We start from the raw sequence: 17,326 nt of genomic DNA, 5'->3' as shown, positions 1-17,326 counted from the left end.
ATCTAAAATAAGAAGAAAAAAAACCAAGGAAAAAAAGCTACTATACTACTGTAGGCTTAAAGTACCTTCTGCAGAGCCAGACGACCTGCCATTTCCTTGTGTGAAGAGTGAACTTCTGCAGCCAGAGTAAACAAGCAGCATCGAGGGAAGCGGTCTGCCTGCGAACACCTTTGAGGACTAGCAAGCTGCCCTTGGCACTCGCAGATCCAGTCCAAAAATGCAGCTTATCAGCAAGCACACAGCCTGCCTGAACTTCACTAAACCCTGATAAGGCGAGAAGATGAGAGGCAAGAGCAGAGATAGCCATTCGGTAACATTTAAATGCTGCGAGCACACTGGGCCATTCAAAAGCATCAGAAATACAAAGCTTCACGTCATTCCTTAAACAGAAACATTTCATTAAAGAAACCCCCCAAAAAAGAACAGCAAACAGATCCAGACAAAACGAATTATGCAAATGAGGATGTGGGGTGTGCAAAGTCGTGTAATTCCGGAAAATTATGCAAAAGGCAAATCTGTCATTTAGTGCTATATTTTAGCACAAAATGCACCATCCTGTACATTGTTGACGAGAGGAAACATTTTGTGATAAAACACAAGTGTGAAAAACACAATTGCCGTGGACAACAGCCACTTGCGTTATGGTTATTCGTAGTTTTCTACTGCTAAACTGCTACCTCAAATGGCAGCGTAACTATGTGACTGGATGTAAATGCGTAATTTCAGGATTTTCGCGCAAATGTGTAAATTAAAGATCGCAGAATTACACTGGAGTAATATAAATTTCCCCTGGGTCTAATGTTGATATCTCCTACCAGAAACAGCAGAAGACTCCAAATATGAGATTAGGTAGATTCCATTTTGATGAGGAAAAACAACAGAAAGAAGTTTCCAGCAACTAACTACTAGACAAATAGTAGTATTTTTGTAGATACAATTCCCTCTAAACTGGTTTACCTGAAGATCCTACTCTTCAGCTGGCAAACCAAGCCATTTTGTTCTTAAACACCAGAACCATCATTGCCACATCCTACTCGCAGTCTATGAATCGAAAGCATGACGTAGGCAAGGAGAAACAATCCAACATGGGGATGGGAGGACAATGTGCAATAACTGCATTTAGAGATTTTTTGACCTCCTTCTAAACCACATCTTATCTACAGGAGCTGACAAACCAGCAAAACAATAGTAAATCCAAAGCACAAAGATAACAGGTTAAAGATATGCTCACCAAAGGTACTACATTCACTGCTACAAAAAGTAATATTCATGGAAAATTTGTAGTGCTAGCATTGACCGCAATCCTGCAGCCTTTTAAATTTGAATGCTGGAGGAGCCCTACCATTGTCAAGTTCTTGCAGGACTGTGAGAGACAACACATGAATCGATCAATGCTCTCACCCAGGCAGACATGTTCTCCTGCAGTGACCTCTATATCAACAATAAAAAAATCTGATGGATACCCTGAATGTAAGTGGAGATTTATAGAGCGCACTATCACCCATAAGGCCGCTTGGTTCTGAGCACACAGAGTGAATCAAATGTTACACAAAACTAGAAAGATACATTTTCATTTTTTTCCTAAAAGAAAGTGCAAAGTCATGGTCCAAAGTTCCACAAGAAGGGCATTCCATAGTTTGCAGCCTCCTACTTTAGAGTGGGTAAAGCAGGGAATATATTCTCAAGCATTTGGTGAGAAATAATGGCATGGATTTGACAGCAAGGCATACAAATGTAAGAGTTATATTGGAATGGATGGAAAGAGAGCCAACAAACCTGAAACAAGTTTAACATTAGAGAAACAATAAGCAAACTGAAAGAGTGAGCAGCATGGTTCTGAAGCGCATATAGCCAATGCGGAAGCGAGCACTTCATGCTCAGATAGATGAAGTTACATAAAGCAAGTCTGGGACCAGAGTAATGTGACAAGCAACAAACGACCCTTGTAGTGGAGGATGCAACATATCTGTTCAACATGAAAAGAGGAGGGGAGAGATAATTGAAGATGACTGGAGCTTGGCATCAACTAGGACTTCAAGATGATTTACACATACCGCATGTGAGGGAGTTGTACCTAGTTCAGCTGCCCAGATGATCGAATCCAAGGGAGGCACAACCGCCGGTGATAAGAACTTCACTCCTATCCAGATTACGTATAACCCAATGAATACTCATCCAATACTTTACCTCATTCAGTTACTCAACGCAAGATCACTGGCTGAACAACTGTCTAAATGAAATAGAATTTAAGTATCATGAGCCCAGGGAAAGAGTTCTAAGCCCTGCTAATGAATTAAAGCAGATAGAAGCTGGACGTCAAAGATTAATGAGATCAGAAATGATGCCGGACCCAGAGGAACTAAGCAACCACGTAAGTAAGATTCAGAGCCTATGCTAATTTGACTGGTTTCCTTCAATGGCGTCTGCAGCACCAGAGCTCAAGACATTTATTTTAGGTCCTAGGCTTAAAAAAAGAGTCAAAAGGAACAAAATGATCCATGGGCGTTAACGCAAAAAACTATTGAGCTATCCTTGGAGCACCCATGGAAAGTTGAGAGCACTTTCAGACGTTATTCTCCAATAGGAAATAAAACAAGCATTTGCAATGCAATAGGTCTCGCATTTATTGGAGTTGGAGCTAATGGTATTGTAAATAACAAATCCTTTCTATTTAAGTATTCAAAAAGTAATCCCCAAAAAAATGCATTGTTATGTGCAATGCCAATATCTCAAACTCGTGTCAATGCGAGATCTAGTGCATTGCAAATGCCTGTTTTTAAATCCGAGACCTATTGCAGTGTAAATGCTTGTTTCAGTACTGCGTGCTTTTTAAAAGTTGTAGTCAATACTCAAAATGGTATCCATGTTATCAGCGTTCCCAGTGCTCCTTTATGTTTAATGGCCTAAATGAATCACAATGTTTAAAGCAGATTGCTAAATAGGATCTCCAGCCCCAAGGACAATGTCTCACTTCATGGTGGACAGTGTGTACCCTGTTTTCATGCAGTGCCAAGACGGGGTTAACTAATGCAGAGAGTGAGGTCTGTTAGCCTCCGAGGATCAAAGCATTCCTTGCAACAGTGCGCGGTGGCACGGTGTTGCCATGTGCACAGCACACACTTTGCAACAGCAAGATGGTTTGAAAGCACCGGCACAGATCTGAAAGCGCGGTGTGCGCGTTGTACTAAAACACTCCCATGAATGGATGTGTTTGGCAGCGTGAAACCTATACAGCGTTTGTTAATAGCCACCTTGGGCAGTGCCTGTGTATACCCATGGCGCGCTGTAATGAGCACCGGCACAGAACTGAAAGTGCGCTGTGTGCGCGTTGTACTAAAACACTCACGTGAATGGATCGGTTTGGCAGCGTGAAACCTATACAGCATTTGTCAATAGCCACCTTGGGCAGTGCCTGTGTATACCCATGGCGCGCTGTAATGAGCACCGGCACAGAACTGAAAGTGCGCTGTGTGCGCGTTGTACTGAAACACTCACATGAATGGATCGGTTTGACAGCGTGAAACCTATACAGCGTTTGTCAATAGCCACCTTGGGCAGTGCCTGTGTATACCCATGGCGCGCTGTAATCAGCACCGGCACAGAACTGAAAGTGCGCTGTGTGCGCGTTGTACTAAAACACTCCCATGAATGGATGTGTTTGGCAGCGTGAAACCTATACAGCGTTTGTTATTAGCCACCTTGGGCAGTGCCCGTGTATACCCATGGCGCGCTGTAATGAGCACCGGCACAGAACTGAAAGTGCGCTGTGTGCGCGTTGTACTAAAACACTCACATGAATGGATGTGTTTGGCAGCGTGAAACCTATACAGCGTTTGTTAATAGCCACCTTGGGCAGTGCCTGTGTATACCCATGGCGCGCTGTAATGAGCACCGGCACAGAACTGAAAGTGCGCTGTGTGCGCGTTGTACTAAAACACTCACATGAATGGATCGGTTTGGCAGCGTGAAACCTATACAGCGTTTGTCAATAGCCACCTTGGGCAGTGCCTGTGTATACCCATGGCGCGCTGTAATGAGCACCGGCACAGAACTGAAAGTGCGCTGTGTGCGCGTTGTACTGAAACACTCACATGAATGGATCGGTTTTGCAGCGTGAAACCTATACAGCGTTTGTCAATAGCCACCTTGGGCAGTGCTTGTGTATACCCATGGCGCGCTGTAATGAGCACCGGCAGAGATCTGAAAGCGCGCTGTGTGCGCGTTGTACTAAAACACTCACATGAATGGATGTGTTTGGCAGCGTGAAACCTATACAGCGTTTGTTAATAGCCACCTTGGGCAGTGCCTGTGTATACCCATGGCGCGCTGTAATGAGCACCGGCACAGAACTGAAAGTGCGCTGTGTGCGCGTTATACTAAAACACTCACATGAATGGATCGGTTTGGCAGCGTGAAACCTATACAGCGTTTGTCAATAGCCACCTTGGGCAGTGCCTGTGTATACCCATGGCGCGCTGTAATGAGCACCGGCACAGAACTGAAAGTGCGCTGTGTGCGCGTTGTACTGAAACACTCACATGAATGGATCGGTTTTGCAGCGTGAAACCTATACAGCGTTTGTCAATAGCCACCTTGGGCAGTGCTTGTGTATACCCATGGCGCGCTGTAATGAGCACCGGCAGAGATCTGAAAGCGCGCTGTGTGCGCGTTGTACTAAAACACTCACATGAATGGATGTGTTTGGCAGCGTGAAACCTATACAGCGTTTGTTAATAGCCACCTTGGGCAGTGCCTGTGTATACCCATGGCGCGCTGTAATGAGCACCGGCACAGAACTGAAAGTGCGCTGTGTGCGCGTTGTACTAAAACACTCACATGAATGGATCGGTTTGGCAGCATGAAACCTATACAGCGTTTGTCAATAGCCACCTTGGGCAGTGCCTGTGTATACCCATGGCGCGCTGTAATGAGCACCGGCACAGAACTGAAAGTGCGCTGTGTGCGCGTTGTACTGAAACACTCACATGAATGGATCGGTTTTGCAGCGTGAAACCTATACAGCGTTTGTCAATAGCCACCTTGGGCAGTGCTTGTGTATACCCATGGCGCGCTGTAATGAGCACCGGCAGAGATCTGAAAGCGCGCTGTGTGCGCGTTGTACTAAAACACTCACATGAATGGATGTGTTTGGCAGCGTGAAACCTATACAGCGTTTGTTAATAGCCACCTTGGGCAGTGCCTGTGTATACCCATGGTGCGCTGCAATGAGCACCGGCACAGAACTGAAAGTGCGCTGTGTGCGCGTTGTACTAAAACACTCACATGAATGGATCGGTTTGGCAGCGTGAAACCTATACAGCGTTTGTCAATAGCCACCTTGGGCAGTGCTTATGTATACCTATGGCGCGCTGTAATAAGCACCGGCACAGAACTGAAAGTGCGCTGTGTACGCGTTGTACTCAAACACTCACATGAATGTATCGGTTTGGCAGCGGCTGAGGGGGGGGCTTGCTTAATGAGACAGTGTGAGGAGCCATAGCCAGAAATACGATGTTGGTGCCATTCCGATAATAAACGGAGCCCTTTAAAGTTTTAAACTTGTGCCTTTCCATTTTTTGGGAGGGTGGGGGAGGATGGGGGAGTTTGTGCTGAACATGCGAGTCCGACTTTGTATTCTCCACAGTTCACGGGGCCCACAGGCTAGAGTGCAATGGGCTGTAAGTCTGTAAGCAATAGAATGTGTACATTTCTGTGTTAGAACTGTGGCTACACGCAAAACTGTGCACGTGCTCTGTATATCAATGTATTGATTTTTGGGTAGCGGCTTGAAACCCATTCAGTGTTTGTCAATAGCCACCTTGGGCAACGTCTGTGTATACCCATGGCGCGCTGTAATTTGCAACGGCACAGAACTGAAAGTGCGCTGTGTGCGCGTTGTACTAAAACACTCCCATGAATGGATGTGTTTGGCAGCGTGAAACCTATACAGCGTTTGTTATTAGCCACCTTGGGCAGTGCCTGTGTATACCCATGGCGCGCTGTTATGAGCACCGGCACAGAACTGAAAGTGCGCTGTGTGCGCGTTGTACTAAAACACTCCTATGAATGGATGTGTTTGGCAGCGTGAAACCTATACAGCGTTTGTTATTAGCCACCTTGGGCAGTGCCTGTGTATACCCATGGCGCGCTGTTATGAGCACCGGCACAGAACTGAAAGTGCGCTGTGTGCGCGTTGTACTAAAACACTCACATGAATGGATCGGTTTGGCAGCGTGAAACCTATACAGCGTTTGTCAATAGCCACCTTGGGCAGTGCTTGTGTATACCCATGGCGCGCTGTAATGAGCACCGGCACAGATCTGAAAGTGCGCTGTGTGCGCGTTGTACTAAAACACTCACATGAATGGATGTGTTTGGCAGCGTGAAACCTATACAGCGTTTGTTAATAGCCACCTTGGGCAGTGCCTGTGTATACCCATGGCGCGCTGTAATGAGCACCGGCACAGAACTGAAAGTGCGCTGTGTGCGCGTTGTACTAAAACACTCACATGAATGGATCGGTTTGGCAGCGTGAAACCTATACAGCGTTTGTCAATAGCAACCTTGGGCAGTGCCTGTGTATACCCATGGCGCGCTGTAATCAGCACTGGCACAGAACTGAAAGTGCGCTGTGTACGCGTTGTACTCAAACACTCACATGAATGTATCGGTTTGGCAGCGGCTGAGGGGGGGGGGGCTTGCTTAATGAGACAGTGTGAGGAGCCATAGCCAGAAATACGATGTTGGTGCCATTCCGATAATAAACGGAGCCCTTTAAAGTTTTAAACTTGTGCCTTTCCATTTTTTGGGAGGGTGGGGGAGGATGGGGGAGTTTATGCTGAACATGCGAGTCCGACTTTGTATTCTCCACAGTTCACGGGGCCCACAGGCTAGAGTGCAATGGGCTGTAAGTCTGTAAGCAATAGAATGTGTACTTTCTGTGTTAGAACTGTGGCTACACGCAAAACTGTGCGCGTGCTCTGTATATCAATGTATTGTTTTTTGGGTAGCAGCTTGAAACCCATTCAGTGTTTGTCAATAGCCACCTTGGGCAACGTCTGTGTATACCCATGGCGCGCTGTAATGAGCACCGGCACAGAACTGAAAGTGCGCTGTGTGCGCGTTGTACTAAAACACTCACATGAATGGATCGGTTTGGCAGCGTGAAACCTATACAGCGTTTGTCAATAGCCACCTTGGGCAGTGCTTGTGTATACCCATGGCGCGCTGTAATGAGCACCGGCACAGATCTGAAAGCGCGCTGTGTGCGCGTTGTACTAAAACACTCACATGAATGGATGTGTTTGGCAGCGTGAAACCTATACAGCGTTTGTTAATAGCCACCTTGGGCAGTGCCTGTGTATACCCATGGCGCGCTGTAATGAGCACCGGCACTGAACTGAAAGTGCGCTGTGTGCGCGTTGTACTAAAACACTCACATGAATGGATCGGTTTGGCAGCGTGAAACCTATACAGCGTTTGTCAATAGCCACCTTGGGCAGTGCCTGTGTATACCCATGGCGCGCTGTAATGAGCACCGGCACAGAACTGAAAGTGCGCTGTGTGCGCGTTGTACTGAAACACTCACATGAATGGATCGGTTTTGCAGCGTGAAACCTATACAGCGTTTGTTAATAGCCACCTTGGGCAGTGCCTGTGTATACCCATGGCGCGCTGTAATCCGCACCGGCACAGAACTGAAACTGCGCTGTGTACGCGTTGTACTCAAACACTCACATGAATGTATCGGTTTGGCAGCGGCTGAGGGGGGGGCTTGCTTAATGAGACAGTGTGAGGAGCCATAGCCAGAAATACGATGTTGGTGCCATTCCGATAATAAACGGAGCCCTTTAAAGTTTTAAACTTGTGCCTTTCCATTTTTTGGGAGGGTGGGGGAGGATGGGGGAGTTTGTGCTGAACATGCGAGTCCGACTTTGTATTCTCCACAGTTCACGGGGCCCACAGGCTAGAGTGCAATGGGCTTGAAGTCTGTAAGCAATAGAATGTGTACATTTCTGTGGTAGAACTGTGACTACACGCAAAACTGAACAGTGTTTGTAGTGCGCCTCGAGGCGTGTGCACGCGGGGTGGGAGTTCTGCTCGGATTGAAAGTGCCACGCATGGCCCGGGGCCACCTGGCAGCCGTGACTCACTCCTTTGGGAAGCTTCTGGCACTGATGGAGCAGTACGTGCGAGTGAGAGCGGGAGGAGCTTGTGAAGTGGGAGAACGGAGAAAAAGTACGGAAGGTGAACAGGAAGCAAGGAGAGGGAGAAAGGGGCAAAGAAGGGGCAAAAGGAGGGTGCAAGGGAGGTACATGGGGAGCAAAGAGCGCGACCCCATGAGGAGAACAGGACACATGGAGAGGGCGAAAAGAGTGGGTGGGGTTACAGGTTATAGAGAAAGACCTAAAGCGAGCGCTTACGGGAACACATAAGAATGCCATTAATCAAGCAGGATGGCTCTGTCTCCCTTCACGCCCAGGGAGGAGGGAGATGCGAGCAGAGCATTAAAGGGCTGGGTGAGAAGGGAGGGGGGAATGCAAGGGTCAACGCGGCGAAAGTGAAAGTACTCCAGCAGAGCATCAAAGGGCTGGGTGAGATGGGAGGGGGGAAATGCAATGAGCAGAGGAGCAGCTGTGCACGTGCATGTGATCTCGTGCACTCAAGGTTTAGGCCAGCCAAAAGTGTGGGTAGCACTTTGAAATTCCCACATATAAAATGTCTCTTTCGAGCCTTTGGCTCGCGAGACCTAAATATATGTGCACTAGTGCGATCTGTTTGACATACGAAAGGTTAAACAACCAACAATTTCTTACTTGCATGACTTTTTGTGGTACTATGGACTAAAGCACCATGACCTTCTGCAAACCCGTAGTATCTGTGTGAAAGTAGTTCAGTTGAAAATCAATACTGTGATTTATTTTATCTGCTTTAATAACAAGACAAGACCATCATCTTTGGGAAAATCTCACTTCTGGCCTATTGGAATAACTTAATGGCTTAATTGTGCTGAGCCAAGAATAATTTCTGCATAAACACACTGGCCTTCTGAATGTCACATTCTAGTTTGCATATACAGAGCAATCTATATTTGCATGTACTAAACATACAAGTCTCTCTGTGCTCTGATAGACACAAGTCATAAAGATACCACGTTTGTTTTAATAGAGACTTTGAGGTAAAATTCAAATGATGAGACATGGGATTCTATAATCCCTATATATACACCAGTCTTTAATTTCTGTTTAATCCACGGGATTCTGCAATCCCTGTACAAAAGCTTGCGCTTAATTTCTTTATAACAGAACTCTTGTGGTGCATCTAGCCGCTATTTAAACAGAAAAGACCTCAGAATTCAACTGTAATAACTGCAGTCGAGTTCTGAAGTCAATGCCTACTGCCAGAGCCAGCGGCTGAGGGAAAGGCAGGTAAGGTCATGAAGCAGCTGTTTAAAGCCACGAAAATACAATGTTGCTCTACTTTCTTCTGCTCCATTTCTCTAGCTTCCACAAACAAGCAGAAAGAACAGGTTTATCTTTTGCACTCCTTATATAATTATAGAAAAGTTAGAATCTTTCTGCATGTTTCTACACCTTCTGAGCTACTGCAGTTTTTTAATGACTTGTGTTGAACTATTTCCAATATCATTAGCAGGTTTTTGATGTGTTTCATTTTGCACTAGAGGTTCTATTTTTATTCTTAATGTTTGCAAACATGCTCCCCCTTTCGTATGAAAGAGCTTCGTACCAAGGTTTTAAGTGCTTTGTGGAAAAGGTGATGGTGTGATCCTATATATAGGCCCGAAGGACCCCCTGCCGTACATGATAAGGATACTGCAAGTCACCTCAGTTTCAAAACCTTATAAAGGAACTCAGCCTTGTCATTCTATATGGTTATGAGGCTCCTCAGTGACTCGCAATATCCTTATTATGTATTGTTGTGTAGTTTCTACAAATCTATATAGGATCTGCATGTTTAGACAACATGAACTAAGGGATTGGTGTCCAGACTAATTCCAGACACCCCCAGAGGATATGTTAGTCTGTAGACCAGCTAGCTCACAGTGCCACTATAAGCCCCACAACCTTACCAAGGAGCAGATAGTTTCTGGCAACTATCGAACATGACAACCATGACCCCTCAGGGATCGTGGAAAGAGTACGGTACTTTTCGCTCAGTCACTCGTGCTCACTTGTGATATACAGAATAAACGATGGGGATGTTTACAATAAGCACGACAGGCATAGCCATGCTACATGACGGCGCAGGGGCTGAGGAGGTGGAGAACGGCAGAAGTGTCATGTGTGCCTGATGGAGTGGGAGGGGAGGAGTGCAGTCCTAGGGAGCTCGGGAGGGAGCAGCACCGCTCGTAAGCGCTAGACGTAGGCCGGAAGTCAGTCCAGAGCGACAGCTCAGGGAGCGAGCAGCGCTGCTCGTAACCGCAAGCCCTAGGCCGGAAGTCAGTCCAGAGCGATTCCAAGAGGTTCTCTAAAGGAAAAAAATATCCAGAACAACCTAGAAATATCAAGAGAAAGTCAGCCACCTCCCCACTCGCCCATGCTCTCCCAACCAATTTGTATCAAAGAAAATCCCAGGGTACGTGGGGGAGGGGAAACATTTGTGCCAGTGAGGACTAGGTCACATCAATGTCAACCGAGATTTGACAGAAGTGGTCATCAGGAGAGAGGGGTCTTCTCAGAATCCAATGCGCGCCATCATTCAAAGAGTAGTAAATCTTGCTGTTGAGGTGGTAATAAGCATAGGAATTCTAATCTAAACGTGTAGTTGATGAGAGGGCGCCATGTTGCCGAACATTTACCTTCATTAATGTGTGGGAGATGTGCTCCATCACGAGCATGTGTCTGTCTATAAAACCACAACGCCGTTGCTGGGTTCTTCTTTGTTTTCAGAATAAAGCAACGAGTTGTTTTGCAACACCTGCTATATAGCTTAGGACTGCCGTGCCATGCCCTAACTGAGTAGGTTAGAGTCCCAGTAGCAGCATGGCAGGGTCTGCTTGGTGGTGTAACCAAGTGTGTTTTTTACATAGTCTAGGATTTCCTCCAGGATGTTTGAATCACTACGCAAGACCACCACATGAGTATAAGTCCTCCATGGCCTGGTTGCAGAGCCAGCATAGAGTAGAGCTCAGGCACTGGGGCACATTTTGCTAAGCTCGAGAGGTGTAGGTTACCATTAATACATAACTTTATAGGCTTTTTCCATGTGTGGGATGCTTTAAAAGGTTTTAGTACAGTCCCTCCACAAGCCTTCCCACTATTTGCCCAAAATGAGAGTACCCAGATTACCCTCCCAGCGTGCTTGGTACGGGTAGATTGTGGGTGGTTTGCATTCTTGAAGCGCTCAGCATGTGTTGGAAATAAGGCCTTTTGTGCCACAGTAGGAGCATATCATTTTCTTGAACGGGGTGAGGTTCTGTGTGGAGGCAACAGAGTTGGAAGGGTGTAACGTCCAGTGGCATAGCTGGGGATACTGAAGGAAAGAGGATTCTGAGATGTGACATTCCATTTGACATGGTTTAAACGATTTGATAGTGCCCTGCTTAAAGCGGCCACAGAGTGTTCTAAAGTGACCCTGTTTCCATTCGGGAAAGGAAGACTGAGCCATCACCAGTGTAAAGTCAGGGTTCAGAGCGAAAGGGGTGTTGGGTGAGAAAAAGGAGGTGAGAGCCTTCCTAATAGCCATTTACTGTATGGGCTTTTGGGGCATTGGTGTTGGGGGAGCCAGGCAAGACCCCACAGGGGGCAGCACGCCAGTGCTTGGTCTATATGGAACCAAGATTTTCCACTTGCCCCAACTACCCATTCTGAGAGAAATTGGTGGCCCTGTAGTAATCTAACACGTTGTGACATGCCAGATCACCTTTATCTTTCAGGAGCACAAGACGTTTAGCAGAGATTCACAACTTCATGCCTCCCCATATGAAGGAATGAATTCTGGCCAAGAGCGACTAGATGTCAGAAATGGGGAATGGGGTGGGGAGTGATTGAAATAGGTATAGGAGCTTTGGTAGTATCTTAACTACATTAATTCGTCCCAGCAATGAGATATTGAGAGGTCCCATCTCCTCACATCTTTGAATATCTGTTTGTGGTATTCAGGCCAACTGGCTTTAGTCCAAGCATCAAATCTTTGGGATACGTTAAGTTCCAGATAACAAATGGTATGTGGGGCCCAATGGAAAGGCGCCAAAGTCTTCAAAGAAGAGACGTCCAGAGGGTAAGGGGGTGTGACTCATAAGATAAGTACACAGGACTTCATTATGTTAATTTTAAAGTCAGGGACGAGTTTGAAGTCGTCTAAGGCCTTCACTACTACCGGTAATGATCCTGTGGGGTTATTCAAGGTGAGGAGGAAGCCATCAGCCAACAGGTTTTTCGTATGAGATCAACCTCCAAAGGCAGCCCCACTGATCAACTGGGATTGTTGGATCTTAATAGCAAGTGGTTCCACTACTAGGGCAAATGTGATGGTGGGGTGGTGGGGCAGCCTATCTGGTACCTTGTGAAAGTGCAATAGGCCTGGTGGTTAGGCCATTAACCATAATGACCGCAGACAGAGTGGAATAGGCCACCATTCATTTTATCTCTTAGCTTCGGGCATAGACAGATCTTCTCCAAGACTGCTCGCTCGGTCGAATGCCTTCTCTGCATCCAGCGAAAGGAATACAGCAGGAATATTCCTTTTTTGTACTTTAAATCAACTAGATGAGATAGGCGCCCAATATTTTCAACAACCCTTACAATTCCAGCTGATCAGTAGCAACCAGGCTGGGGAGCAAGGGATCTACTTTACAGGCCAATATTTTTGTATTGAGTTTTGCACCTGTGTTCAAAAGCGCTATGGGACGAAACGAAGCACAATCAATTTGGGATTATCAGGCTTGGTGATAAAGGTGATCTTGACCAACACATAGTAGGGGTAAAGCTAGTGTGATGCATAAATGAATATAAAAAACAAACAGGTGGTCTTGCAGGAGAGGGAGGAATATCCTATAAAAAGTCCGCATGAGCCCACACGGCTCTAGCGACTTACCTAATGGCATGGTCATCTACACAAGGCGCACACAGTTCAGTACCATCACTGAATTGGCTTGGCACTTCGGGCTGGACTGTTCCCATGAGGCACAGGGTCAAGACTGATTTGCATATGACTGGGTTCAAACTGGAATGGCATGGTGAGCAAATAAACGATGGATTTAGGCCCAGGTCTCTGTACTGTGGTGAATGTTATGTAAACACCTGTGTTGTTGCAACATATGTTCAAAGGAGCATTTTGTCATTTTAGGTCTAAGGCCGATATCCCATTCTTCCCTGTCACATTAAAGCCGTTTATGGAAGCCTCTACTCTTAATTGTAAGATATCCCGAGGCTACTGACAATACTATGTTTTCTGGTGTTTGAAAAAGGGCCAATAAAGGTGCATTTACTTAATAATCTGGCTATCTTCACGAATCAATGGAATAGATTTCATCTCCACGTTCTAGCAACGTAGTGATTGGCACTTGGTTTTGATTGGACACAAGGTGAGGAATTTGGCATGTAGTGTGCAGCACCATGTGACCCCAACGTCGGCCAATGAGCGCATTTTCCAACCTACTGGTGTGTGCCATTCATTCATGGTTACCATATTGAAATAATTCCTGAAGGCGACTAGCACTGCAAGTGGATCTGATTTGTTTAGTGGAAAGTTGCCCCTTGCTGTGTGTTGTGCACCTTGACCATGCAAGACATGCCGGGGTAACCAGTGTCAGACATATTTTTCTCAGTGCTTAACAATGAAGCTGCCATGATGCAGGTTTGTTGGAAGAATATTTGGAAAAGGTTATTCTGTGAAAAACATTAAAGCTTTGCTTAAGAACAACTGTATATCATCTGCAGAAAGCAGTTAACCTAGTTTGGTACAGTGTGCACTTATTGTCTAAATGTTCATTCCACTGCAAAACAAAAAGTAAAAACATTGTCATTTACAACGCCAATAGCTCCAACGTTCAAAAATGCGAGACCGATTGCATCGCAAATGTTTGTTTGTAATTGCGTGTGATGAAAATACGTTTTTAATTGGATGGAAAACAGGTCAGAACACTTTACTAGGTGATGGGCAAATTCTATGCATTTTTGCTGAAACCCAGTTTCCACAGATGATTTATGAGATATATAGTTTTATCAGTAAAACTGCATGTTAGTGGGAAAGTTTGTGGCAATTTCAATCGAAAATGTGCTGTTTCTAAACAATTGTGTGGTAGCTTTAGTGATACATTTATTAAAAGTGAGTTTTTAAAAATGAACTGAGAAACATTCTTGCCGAAGTAGTGATGACAATACGATTAGTAAACTAAGAGGTAGGTCACGGGGTATGTGTACCCTATGTGGGGACTCTATACTTCTTACACAAGGTATATTTGAAGTTGCTCTCATATGAGATAATGAAGAAAAAGGCGCTCAGTGAAATAAAATATTTTCTAGGATAACAGAATTTGAGACCAGATTACCAGTCAGGTACATTACAGTTAGAGTAGATTATTCAAATTTTTAGACCTGCAGGTCTAGTAATATTTTTATGATTTTACACAAGGCCTGTATCGCCATGTTTTGAACCAGGTTTCGTTTAAAAGGATAAATCTAAAAATTATTGAACAAATGCCTTCATTCAAACCCCCTATATTTTCTCCTCAAGGAGAGAAGGTACGACAGTTGTCCGTCCATGTTAAGAGAGCTCCCAAATGCTCATTACATTTCCAGGCTCATTCAGAGTTTCTTATCAGGTGCAGACATGCCCTGAAAGAGTGGACTTTCATCTACAGCAGTCTTTCTACCATATTTGTTTATAATTAAATTGTTAGTTTAGTTCCTAGGCAAATGTCACCGATTAAGATACAGACTTCAGACAAATGGGGAATTTATTACAGCAGGTGCAGGGCTTCCACGTATCAACAAGAGAACAGACAAACCAATTAAAGAGAGCCTATGTTAATGCATGCATTCTACAAATTGAATGCAATAGTAGACAAGCATTTGCAATGCAACAGGTAGCGCATTTGCGAGAGTTAGAGCTATTGGCAGTGTAAATGACAATGTCCTTTACCCATGTGCTTTCCTTTACAGTGCAAGAGCCTTTGGGTATGTATAAATGTTTAGCAAAGCAGTATACTATCCTAGGTGCTGTGCCGCCAGGGATCGAATAGCTATACAGTCATATACAATGGGTCATGAAGTCTGATTAAGGAATATACGCAGTTAGTTGAATAAAATCAAGAGACACATTTTATTTAGCTAGGTCACTGATATATAAGGAAGGAGACTGAGGAGAAGAGTAGTGTGAGGTATAAAGAAGGAGACTGATGAGAAGAGTAGTGCGAGGTATAAGGATGTAGAGTGAAGAGAAGAGCAGTGTTAAGTATAAGGAAAGAGAGCGAGGGGGAGAAGAGCAGTGTGAGGTAGGAAAGTGAGGAGAAGAGTGGTATGAGGTATAAAGATGTAGAGTGATGAGAAGAGTAGTTAGTATGAGGTATAAGCAAGGAGAAGAGTAGTGGCAGGTATAAGGAAGGAGAGTGAGGAGTAGAATGAGGTATAAGGATGTAGAGTGAAGAGAAGAGTAGAGGGAGATATAAGGAAGGGGAGTGAGGAGGACAAGAGTTGTATAAGGTTATAGAGTGATGAGAAGAGTAGTGCAGAGGTGTGGAATTTAATAAAATATCTACTTGCCCATTGGGTAGGTTGCTTCATAAATCTGCTCGTCCTGTAACAAAATCCATGTGTCCGTTTTGTGCCATGTAATGCGGTGAAAAATTATGGCAGCAATCTCTTTATACAAGAGCTCCGAATTACCGTCTCTGATTATGCCAGGGCTCTTTCCATAGTAGGGTTTGAATACTAGCAATTCCCTAATGTTGCCACGTTTCTGCAGATTCATACTGGCGCTGAAGGTAATGTTAAGCAACAGTTCCAGGGTTGGAATGCCCTTTTGAGTCTGTGCAAACTTACTAACTTGCATGTTTTAAGGGGTTTTACCAACTCTTCTCTAATCTTTACCCATACTGAGAAAGGTTGGAAATTCACTCCTGACAATGGCAGACATAAAACTTCTTCCAGGGTTGGGAAAATAGTGGTTGGAGGAAAAGCGAACTTGCAAAATCTCAGATTTTTGCATGAGCAAATCAAAACCTGCATATTTGCTCATGCTTAAATGCAATTAACAAATATTTTCTAAGCGTACCATTTCGTGGCCTACTTCTGTAAAGTCTTGTGAATTCACCAAAGTTGTGTATCGGCACTTAACACAGGGACATGAGTGCACTTTTTAAACTTTATTTAATAATTGGGCCCCTAGTTAGGTCTGGCGTTAACCATGACCGTTTGTGTTTGTTAAAATTCTGTCTCTTTCTGTCTATCGGCTAGCTTCACTAGGAGTGACAGCATTCTGTTCTTTCACAAGGAGAATATTCAACACAGTCGTTTTGTTCAGTGCCAGGAACTACTGTGGCAATGTATGCTTTTTGAGACCAAACCAATTTTTGCGTATGCCAATTTTTGTAATAATGATGAGGGCCCGGCAGCTTCCATACCAATAATGTTTTACAAAAACCATGCCAAAACAAGTCATGCATTGACAAAACCAAAAGGCTGACTAACAATTTCAGACCTATTGGCTTTACCAATGCTTGTTTATTTGTATGTTTCCTATAATCTTATTAAAACTGGTTTCACTGATTTTCAATACGAATATTTTTGAAAAATACTAGTATACATCAGCACATTTTACCCAATGATGCTGCAAAAAAACAGTACCTAAAATGTTACAGTAGTTTAGCAAAAAGTTTTTTGCATTTTCTTGTGAACATTTTATTTTAAAAGCAAAGAATCATCAATCTTGCTTTCAAGCTTCTGCATATATTTGCATCTAATCAGAGAGCATTCTGGGAGCAGTATACATAGCCTCATATTGCTAAACATTGAAAACGTGTATACACATTTTTATACTGGAACCACTGTCAGTAGTACAGTCTGAGCTTACAACATGTACTTCTATTGCTCACCCTAATAATGAAGGTTTTGCATTAATGAACCATAAATACAAGTTTGAACAGCATTAACACATGGACACAAATATTACTTTAACAGCTGGCAATGCTTTTCCCTGATCCATAATGTGCTACTGTACACTGGCAGTCAAAGGGTTTGTGATGTAGGGAGTTGAGCCTACTTGTCCCAAGGATATAATACACATGAAAACGTGTTGGCCATGACCACAAACAATATGTCCCTGGCGTCTGGCCATAGGAATACCACATCCCTGGTACTGTGAG

The 17,326-nt window shown here is 44.6% G+C and overlaps 1 protein-coding gene across 2 annotated transcripts in view; it reads right to left on the bottom strand.

The window, feature by feature from the left end:
• LOC146829645 (STING ER exit protein) overlaps positions 1-17,326 on the bottom strand; it is a 115,452-nt gene that overhangs the window by 87,635 nt on the left and 10,491 nt on the right. The window contains exon 1 of one of the 2 annotated variants that reach the window (XM_085608327.1): positions 66-173. The exons of the other annotated variant lie outside the window; for it this stretch is intronic. Coding sequence (XP_085464453.1) covers positions 66-141 — 76 coding nt within the window. The 5' untranslated portion in view covers positions 142-173. Of the gene's footprint in view, positions 1-65; positions 174-17,326 lie in introns of those variants that run through there. 2 annotated transcript variants of the gene reach the window in all.

The sequence above is a fragment of the Triturus cristatus genome, chromosome 5_2, assembly GCF_964204655.1.
Source record: "Triturus cristatus chromosome 5_2, aTriCri1.1, whole genome shotgun sequence".
Classification (NCBI taxonomy): Eukaryota; Metazoa; Chordata; class Amphibia; order Caudata; family Salamandridae; genus Triturus; species Triturus cristatus.
Note: the sequence above shows the minus strand (reverse complement) of the source record. Positions and strands in the feature narration are given on the sequence as shown.